Source organism: Orcinus orca, chromosome 1 (genome assembly GCF_937001465.1).
Source record: "Orcinus orca chromosome 1, mOrcOrc1.1, whole genome shotgun sequence".
NCBI lineage: Eukaryota > Metazoa > Chordata > Mammalia > Artiodactyla > Delphinidae > Orcinus > Orcinus orca.
The window spans coordinates 203,618,479-203,628,639 of record NC_064559.1 but is presented as its reverse complement, the minus strand read 5'-3'; the positions used below and the strand labels follow the sequence as shown (position 1 = coordinate 203,628,639).

The 10,161-nt window shown below is 52.5% G+C and overlaps 1 protein-coding gene across 1 annotated transcript; it reads right to left on the bottom strand.

Moving 5' to 3' along the window:
* Nucleotides 1-3,608: 3,608 nt before the first annotated feature.
* Nucleotides 3,609-5,648, bottom strand: NPPB (natriuretic peptide B). The gene is made up of 3 exons (XM_004272405.3): nt 4,859-5,648; nt 4,344-4,599; nt 3,609-3,785 (listed from the first exon to the last, which is right to left on the bottom strand). The coding sequence occupies exons 1-3, from the start codon at nt 4,982-4,984 to the stop codon at nt 3,769-3,771; spliced, it is 399 nt and encodes a 132-aa protein (XP_004272453.1). The 5' UTR covers nt 4,985-5,648; the 3' UTR covers nt 3,609-3,768.
* Between the last annotated feature and the right edge of the window lie 4,513 nt (nt 5,649-10,161).

Genomic DNA, 10,161 nt, shown 5'->3' with positions numbered 1-10,161 from the left:
GAAGGAAGGAGGAGTGGACATGGTACTTGCCTGGGTGGTCCAGCCAAAGAACGGAGTCAAGGAAGATTCCAAGGGCTGAAGTCATCGAGGGTGGAGCCCTGGGAGAAGGTTTACTCATTCGGGAGTGTCATAGTTTGGGTTCTCCTGAATCTGAGACAAGTATTCAAGCAAAGTAGTTTATTTTGGAGATAATCCCAGGAAATACTGGCAGGAGGGTGGGGAAGTGACCAGGGAGAGAAGGAGTTTAGTTGCACGGATCACCATGGGCAGTTGCAGCTTAATCCCAACCACCACCACCACCACCACCACCCCCGCAGAGAAATCCAGTAACCAGTGAAAGATACACACCACCTGTGAACAGAGGGCTCTCCTAGGTGTTGACTGAGTGTTGTTCCTGGTCCGTGTCAATTCCCCAGCACTTCCTGCCTGCCCGCAGGAAGTGGACTCTGGCTGCCAGAGAAAGTCCTCGGGCAGGAAAGTGCAGTGCTGCTGGATGAAATTAGGGCTCGTGTGCACTGAAGCAGCAAGGGCAGGGGCTGTACTTGGCAGTGCCAGAGACAAGACACTGCGGGCACAAGGGTGGGAGCCAAGGTCCCATGGCTGAGATGTTCCAGGATGCCCAGGCAGCTGTATGGAGCCTGGCTCCTGACCCCACGGGAGGAACGGGCCACTTAGTAGAAAAGCACTGATCGAATGAAAAATCCTACAGAGACAGGGATAGAAGCTTGAGAACTGCAACACGAACAAAGACAAATGGCCAAGTTCATGACTTTGTTTACACCTGGTTCTGCATGAGGAAAGAATGTACTTTTCTTTCTTGCCACAAATCATTCTCAGAAGGGTCAAAGCTGGGAATTCCTTGGCCGTCCAGTGGTTAGGACTCCGTGCTCTCACTGCCGAGGGCCTGGGTTCGATCCTTGGTTGGGGAACTAAGGTCCCAGGTCCCACAAGGCGCGCGGCGTGGCCAAAAAAAAAAAAAAAAGTCAAAGCTGCCACGAGAGGGATGGAGAGGGGAACGCAGCATCAGTGACATGAGATGTAGAGTTCAGGCCCAACACTGTCCTGACTTCAGTAACCTCAAAACTGGAGACCCAGCAAAGCCAGTCTACCCTCTACTGAAGCTCCTTCCAGCTGTGAAGCCGTGGGCTAGGCATCCTGGGGCCTGTGTCCACCAACATGTCTTTCTGGGTAGATTCCAGTGACAAGCGTCCATGGAGACACATAATCTGGCAGCTTCTTTGGAGGACGAGGTTGATAATAGGAAAGTCAGGGAGGTTAAGGCCATGGCTATAGCTACATGGGGATGTGTCTGAAGGGGCCAGGGTCACAGGTGAGGGAGGGCCGGTTCTAAAGGGCACCCATAGACGATGCATGTGCCACAGCACTGCCCCAAACACCAAACACAGGGGGAGCTCAATGAGGTGTCACTTCATTGGGTACGTCAGGCCACCCACTCCCCATCCTCCAGAAGACATATTTACTTCCTTCACAGTTTGTTTTGGGGTCCTCTCTCCTGGACTTTTGCTTGGGGAAAAGGTTCAAGTAACAGGATATATCTGTATCATACACATAGACTCCACTGCCTGGGCCCTACTTATGGAAGAGCTGGACTTAGCTGGAAGAATTCTGAAGTGCTGGCTGGGTTTGTAGAGTGGGCATTCTGGGAGGAGGTCTGTCTTCATCACCTGAGAAGGGGGAGAAAGTTGCCAATACGCAGCAGCCCCAAATGGGGAACTGAGTGATGCCATTAAGAGGGGGACCTTCCAACCCACCAGCAAGCCTAATTCACTGGCTTGGGAAAGGTTGGGTTGTGCAGTGGTTAGGGGCCTGGCTGCTGGACCAGTATGCGTGGGCTTGAATCCTGGCTCTGCCACTTACTAACTGCGGGACCCTGAGAAAGTCACATTACCTCTCTGTGCCTCGATTTCCCCATCTGTAAAATGAAGGATAATAAGAGTCCTTCCTGCATAGTTGTTGCAAGGACTAATATGAATTCATGGAACTGGGCCTGGTACATAGTGAGGCCTTTATACATGTTAACTGTGCTAATTACTCATTACCGTCCTGGGTCAAAAACATTAGGCAGGGCTTCCCTGGTGGCGCAGTGGTTGAGAGTCCGCCTGCCAATGCAGGGGACACGGGTTCGTGCCCCAGTCCAGGAAGATCCCACATGCCATGGAGCAGCTGTGCCCGTGAGTCATGGCCACTGAGCCTGCGCATCCGGAGCCTGTGCTCCACAGCGGGAGAACTCACAGCAGTGAGAGGCCCGCGTAGCACAAACAAAACAAAGCAAAAAAAACATTAGGCAAAGATGGCTCACAGTTTTATTGGAAAATAAGTTGGTCCTAAAACCTTACCTTCAAAATCTGAATCTCATTAGATATGTCTAATGCACAGTGGGTTAAAATGAGAAATAACACGAAGACCCACCACTTCTCTTTCCCTCTCACTCGAAACATCAGATGAGAACAGCAGAAAAGCCATAAGAGAGTCACGGGGATCTCTGCTCAAACCTCAGTGTTGGCACTTAGCAGCTGAATGCTTTCAGGTAAGATGCTTCCCTTTTCTGGGTCTCAGTTTTCTCATCCATAAAGAGGGGATAATAATAGTCCTGTCCTCCTGCAGAGCTGGGATCGTAAAAGGCATTCTAGGCAAAGGAAACTGCATGAGCTGAAGCCTGGAAGCCTGAAAGCAGGAGAGAGCTCTGCAGCATGACCTGGGATGCCTGGAACCCAAGATGCAGGGGAAGGAGGACCCTGAGAGGAGAGGGCAGTGACCTCTACCAGGACTCCCTGCTGATTAAGGCAACACAGTAGGATTCTAGTGCTTGTCTCCTTTTCTGCCTTGGAATAAAGGTCTTCTCCCTCTAAGGCAGAGAGGAAGTGAAGACGTGGGGCCCCGAAGGAAGGCACCCTGAAATGCTGGGCCTCTTTCAGGCACTTCTAAACTTATGGGTTCAGGAAATGAAAATGCTATTAAACTCAGGGTTTAGAAGCTTCCTTTCCAGGATGACATCAGGAATTGAAGACTTGAACCTGAGGTTTGGGGCAGATGGAGGGCTCACCCCCATCAGGAATGCAAATAAGCTGGCATATCTCTTTCTCTCACTCTCTTTCTCTCTCTCTTTCTCACACACACACGCACACACACACACACACCACACACACACACACACAAAGCGCCCCCAATCTCTGAGAGCTTCTGGAAATGACAAATACAGGGAGAGGGCCCCTAATGGCAGAATTCCAGGCAAAGGGAAGGCTACTGTCAAGGGGCAGATACCTTGACACACACCCTCATGTCACAGGAATACATCAGGGCCCATTCAACTCCCAGGGAGAAACTGCCGGCCTCTGAAAAGTAGTTTCTGGGAAATGTCTCAAGTGCTTGAGATATTTAGAGAACTTTCAGAGCATGAAAAGCCCTTAAAGCAAAGCAGCCACCACCCCCCACCCCCCCAACTGTTTGACCAGCCCTTGAAGCCGTGTCCCTGCCCCACCATTAGGACATCTTTGGGATCTTCAAGAAAACACATGGTTTGACTGTTCTTCAATGACGGATTATTTTTTAGAACACTGAGACAAATCAATTTCAAAGGAAAAAGCTATAATATTGACTTTATTTCATCATGGAAAATTTGTGCTCAAAGATAAGAACCATCTCATATAAAACAACCAAATAAATAAATAAATAAGTAAAAATAAATAGGAGTTGCTTCAAAGGGGAGCAGGGGGTTGAGGGAGAATCGGATGCCGCCAGGACCTTCTCTTAATACCTCCTCAGCACTGTGTGGGGAAGAGAGAGAGTGATGATTACATTTGGGTGGGAGGCAGGCAGGACCTGAGCTCCCCCTCACCATGTGCCACCTTCAGTCCATCTGGATGTCTGAGGCTTTGGAATACTCTACCTCCCTGGACCTTGCTTTCCTCGTTGTAAACTGGGGATTGCCGTCCCCCTGGTGACCCTGCCCTCCGCCCTTGCAGCTCTAGACTGTTCAGGGGAAACCAGGAGGAAAATGTTTAATACTCTTTCTGCGCCAAGAAGGGGTTGCCAAGGCAATTGATCGAATTACACGGATGTAATTCATGGGATGACCGAGTTACATCCTAAGGTGATTCTGCCCCTTTTGGTAAGAGAGGCAGGAGGGGGTTAGAAGGTGGGCGGGAACTCACAGGCATGGTAATGAATGTTGTCAAAATTTAATATTTCCAGAAAGGCGCTCCTTGACCCTGAGGACTGACGGCAAGAAAGAGTGATATCCAGGTGTCCTTTGCTCAAAGTTTGGTCCCGAGACTTCAAACCCAGAAAGGCGGCACGCGGTGGGAATGGGGGTGGGTGCTCACCATTGCAGCCCAGGCCGCTGAGGGAGCCGATCCGGTCCAGCCTCCGCCCAAAGCAGCCGGAGTCGCGCATCATCCTGGGGCTGCGTATTCCCCGCAGGGCCTGGAGGACGCTGTTGCCGGGCCCGAGGAGCCCCGCGGGGGCGGCCGCCCGGGTCTCCCAGGCTTCTGCGAGGCCGTGGCCCTGCTGAAGGGGGTCCAGGTCCATCTGCTCGGCCTGCAGCTCCAAGACCCTGCCTCGTAGACGGCCCAGCAGTTCCTGCGATGGGTGGGGGAGGCGGAGCCTCAGGAACCCGCACCTGGGCCCAGCCGCTCTCGATGGCGCCAAGGCAAACCGACCGCCTTGGGGACGGGGGTCCCCGCACCCAGCCTCGCTGCTTTCTCACTCTCTTATCACTAATTCCCAGGGGAGGGTGGGGACCTCTTGGGACTGTGGGTGGGGGTAGGTGGGGACCCGTTAATTGCTGCTGTCGGTGCCCTCCCGGCGAGCCGGGTTTACGCAGTTCGGCAGCGCTCACCTGTATCCCGCGCAGTTCCGAGGCCGGGCCGGGGCCACCTAGCGGGTAGGAACGACAGCGTGGCAGCGACAGGTGCAAAAACAGAAGGAGCATGAGCGCCCGGGGCAGCGTCGTCTGGGGGTCCATGTCGTTGGAGGGGCGGAGAGAGGTTGCCGCCGCTGCCGCAGCGCTGGGTCCCAGTTCACGTCTCACCCGCTGGGTCCTCGGGCAACGGCGGCCTTTTATCCCCGTCCTGAGAGCCGGGCCGGCCCTGCCCCTCTGGGTTATCTCTGATTTATCGGCGCGTTCCGGCCCGGCCCGCTGAGCTCAGGGCGGGGGAATGCACCTCTCCGCGCGGAGGGGTGGAGGCCGGGGAGAGCAGGCCTTGTATAGAAATGGGCCTGGCCGACAACGGGAGCGCGCGGCGGGGGGGAGTTGGCGGGGTTGGGTAGACACCGCTATAGGTCCTTTGTCTCTCGCTTCCCCCTTTCCTGCAAAAACCCCGGGGCCTTAGAGTGGCTCTTTTCTCTTTCCTCCCCCCCCACCCCGCATTCCTGGAGAGGGCAGAGGGAACCCCAGCGATCAGAGGCCCGACGCAACTGCCGGGCGCACGGGGTGACTCAGAGAAATCACAGGCCCAGCCGCCACCCCCGCGCCGCAGCGCGTCTTCCCTCCCCGCCTGTAACTCTCCGCACCTTGCTCGGCGGCGGGTCTTCCGGGCGCCCTGACCGCTGTCCGTGGTTCTGATCGCTCTGAGCCAACAACGCAAGAGGACTCGCTCTCCTCAACGTGGGTCTTGCCAGAAAGACAAGCGTGGGGCAGGGGCAAGAGACGTCTGAGACCCCTCTCCGCCCTCTCACAACCTCCTGCACTAGGATGCTAATTCTCCAGTGTCACCTGATTAAAAGTCTGGGTATGACAAGGAACTTCTGGAATGCTGACCCTTCTTCCATCCCTTAAAGTGTAGAGCTGATTTGACAGGAATTTTGAGAGGCAAGGCCCAGAGATGAAGTCATTCAGGAATGCTTCTATCACAGCTCCCGCAGGTGCCAACACCTCCTCTCTCCCACCAAGCCAACATAACGGAAAAAGCAAGGATGACTGGAAGACGGTTATCTATTTGGCGGGACACTAAGGGTGTGAAGGAGTGCCTTCCACAAGGCCTCCTTCACCTGGTCGGCCATGATCTCATTCCCATTCGCAGGTGGTCTGCGCCTCCTGTCTGCGATTACAAAAGGGCCTCCATAGAAAAATGGTCCTGGGAAGAGACACTGCAGATTAAATCCCCCCTAAAGTGTGCATGACTGATGTCACCACCCCTACCAGATAACTTGTGCTGAGAAGCAGCAGGATGAGGGGGCAGCATGGTTTAGGAAAGGAAATGTGTCATGACGGAAGTGGAGAAAGAGGCAGCAAAGGGCAGAAACTGAGACCTCTAAGCAAACGTGGCCTGAAAAATAGCATCTTCCAGGTATTGAGTGAGAAAATTGCTATTGTAGTTCTTCACTTTTCAGATAAGAAAACTGAGCTCAAAGAAATTAATCTGCTTTCTTTTCTTTTTTACACCTAAATTGATTTTTAACTTTTTTTTTTTTTTTTCCTGTACGCGGGCCTCTCACTGTTGTGGCCTCTCCCGTTGCGGAGCACAGGCTCCGGACATGCAGGCTCAGCGACCATGGCTCATGGGCCCGGCCGCTCCGCGGCATGCAGGATCCTCCCAGACTGGGGCACGAACCCGTGTCCCCTGCGTCGGCAGGCGGACTCTCAACCACTGCGCCACCAGGGAAGCCCCAGCACCTTGATTTTAACCCAATGAAATACATATTAGACTTTAGATCTCCAGAACTGTACGAAAATAAATTTGTGTTATTTGAAGCCCCTAGGTTCAGGGTAATTTGTTTCAGTAGCAATAGGAAACTACTACAACATATGTAAAATCCTGAGCACAGCGCTTGGCACTGCATGACCCTCCCCCGTAACGGTGGCTGTGGCGGCAGTGTTGGTTCTCTCCAGCATCAGACCCTAGGTGGGGGGTGCTGGGTGCTGGCCGTGCTGGCTACAAAGGAAGAAGGAAGACCCTTACTTCACTCAGCAAGTCTTCGTTGAAGGTCTGGGCTCACAGCGGTCTGGAGTCCAGTCCCTGGGATCAAATTGCCTGGATTCAATCCCACCTCAGTCTTTTGCTACTCAGGCAAGTTGCTTCATCTCTCATGGTTTTTCTTGTCCACCTCATAGGGTTGCTGTGAGATGAAATGGGACTGTGCAGGTAAAACTAAGCTTTCTGGGCTTCCCTGGTGGTGCAGTGGTTGAGAATCTGCCTGCTAATGCAGGGGACATGGGTTCGAGCCCTGGTCTGGGAGGATCCCACACGCCGCGGAGCAGCTAGGCCCGTGAGCCACAACTACTGAGCCTGCGTGTCTGAAGCCTGTGCTCCGCAACAAGAGAGGCCGCGATAGTGAGAGGCCCGCGCACCGCGATGTAGAGTGGCCCCCGCTTGCCACAACTAGGGAAAGCCCTCGCACAGAAACGAAGATGCAACACAGCAAAAATTAATTAATTAATTAATAAACTCCTACCCCCAACATCTTCTGTAAAAAAAAAAAAAAAAAAGTGCACACTCCTTATGCAAAAAAACTAACAAAAAAACCCACTAAGCTTTCTGCTGGGAGGTGGGGATGCAGAGTGGACAAGACAAATCACACCTTTGAGTAGCATACAGTGTAGGGAGAGAAACAGACACAGTCACAGGCCCTAGGGTGACGTGGTGACTGATCCAGCATGGAGACCTGGGTGCTCTGGGAACATGGCAGGAACACTCCGTTGAGGACAGAGCTTCCTGGAGAAGGTGGTTCTGGGCTAATGCTTTGAGGGATAAGAATGAATCAGCCATGACAGGGAAGATGAGGAGTGTTCTGGGCAAAGCTGGGGGACTGGTTAACTGCTCAACTACAGCCCCCAGTGTCTTAGTCCATTCAGGTTGCTGTAATAGAATAACTACCGTAGATTGGATGGATGAAACAACAAAAATTTATTTCTTTTAGTTCTGGAAACTGGGAAATATAAGATCAAGGTGCTGGCCGATTCAGTGTCTGGTGAGAGCCCCCTTCGTCGTTCATAAGCTTTCTTTTCACTGTAACCTCACATGGTAGAAGGGGTGAGAGAGCTCCCTGGGGTCTCATTTATAAGGGCACTAATCCTATTCATGAGGGCTCCACCATTACACTGGGGGTTAGGTTTCAACATGTGAATTTTGTGAGGGACACAGACATTCAGTCTATAGCACCTAGGCTCTTGGCAGAAGAAAGATGCAGGGAAGGAAATGTTTAGGGCAATTGGGCCTGTCAGGTAGAATGGCCCAGCTGCAATTGTACTGCAGCTCCCCTTCTCACCCCATCTCTAGCCCAGCCCTGGGCAGCTATGGGCAGCAAAGAGGAAGCAAGGAGCACTGCCCCAGGAGTCAGCTGGTGGCCAACCTCTGCCCACTGCTGTCTCACTGAGTGGCTTTATGCAAGTCCTTTCTCTGCCCTGGCACTCTGTTTCCCCTGTGTAGAAAGAAGGAATTAGACAAGGAATTCTCCCAGCCACAAAAGTGTTCTTATAGTCAACTGCCCCTCGTTCATGGTTAGGTCTGCTTGCCAGCTTCCAGCCCCCAGCAATACCTCCGTCTTCTGTGACCCTTAGACCTTCTCCAAAAGCCAGAAACCACCTGCAGAGGGACATCAGATCCTTCACAGCTGTGATAGGCGCACGTGTGTGTGTGTGTGTGTGTGTGTGTGTGTGTGTGTGTGTGCTCGGGGTTCTTTAGGAACCAGTCTGAGTGTGTGGATCTTCTCTGCTCTTGAAGTGAATCTCTAGACGGATGGTTAACAGAGGAAGGTCTGAGTTTGGCAGCCTGAAAGAAAAGAGCTATTAACTCTTCCCATCTCATGTGCAGCCTCGCCAGCAATATTCAAAGCATCTGACTAGAGTGGAGGGGTTGCTTATGTGTTGCAGGGTAATAGTGTCTCTCTCTCTCTCTTTTCTTTCCTCTCTCCTTCTCATTGCTACAACCTCATAAGGAAAAAAGAATTCTGAAAGGGTCACCTTATCCCTTCCACCACTTCCAAAAAGTATAGTACTCATTATTTGTCCCCATAGCTGACATCCTAGTGACATCATTGGGGCCCCCGGACTCAGCAATGCTTGAAGTCAGTCTACTTTGACCTCTTTGGTTATGTGAACTTATAAATATTCCCCCCTTTTTTGCCTAGACCAATTTAAGTTAGATTTCTATCACTTCTGTCTCAAAGATTCCTAACCGACACAGTCCCCGAAAGAAACGGCATGCCTTTCTTTTAGAAATGTATCTTGAGAACAAAATATCTCAGCCCTTGGTAACAGCCCAAGGTCTAGAGCTTTGCAGACAAAACTGCTGAGCACTGTCTAATTTAAATCTCTCCTCTTGTAACGTGAGTTTATCCCCATAGTCAGACAGAAAACATAAAGCATGTTCAATAACTTTCCAAAAGGCTAGAAAGTCGGAGCTGGATCAGCTGGTGGGAGAGATGCAGGAGGAAGGATGAGAGGTACACTTCAGAATACACATCCTACAGGAGCTCTGTCCTGGCACAGTGGGGATAGATGGAGGAATTAGAAGGTCCAAAGCCTGGCTTCAAGTTGCTTACAGTTTAAATGGGCAGACAGACCTCCCCCTTCAGCAGGCTGAAGAGGGCTCCTTAAGAAGCAGGGCTAAGGACACATGTTGACCTCCCACCCACCAGCAGACATCTGTGCAGCCTGTGATGCTGAGCCAGAGACACCATGGGAAAGTGGTCCCTCTGCCTCCTGAGGCGGTTCCCTCCCAAGGTCCTCCTGATCCAGGAATCTCGCCTCCTTCCTGCAGGAGAAGAGACAAAGGACTACCTCAGCTCAGAGCCAGGAGCCTGGAAATGGGTGTGAGATTGCTCTCTGACTAATCCAGTAGAGACACTGGGTCTGCATTCAGTGTCCTCCAGGGATGCCGCTCTTAACCTCAAAGGGCGGGGATGGGGGCATTGGCTTCACTCAGCCTGTCTGGTTTGAGTGGCTCAGGGTCACCAACTAAAGGACTGGTTTGGGCTCCAGGGGGAACAGCCATGTCGGGGAGCCCCTGGAGAGATGCTCCATGGCCCACCCTGGCTGACTGGGGGAAAGCAGCTGACCTCAGAGGGAGGAGCTGACCATGGACAGGCTTGTGCCTTGTCCCCAGCTGGGAGAGTCTGTCCCCACGCCTGAGACTCCCTAATTAAACGTCTCCTATCTAGACTAGCCGGGAGAGAGAGCATTAATGAGTACCCACCTGAGAC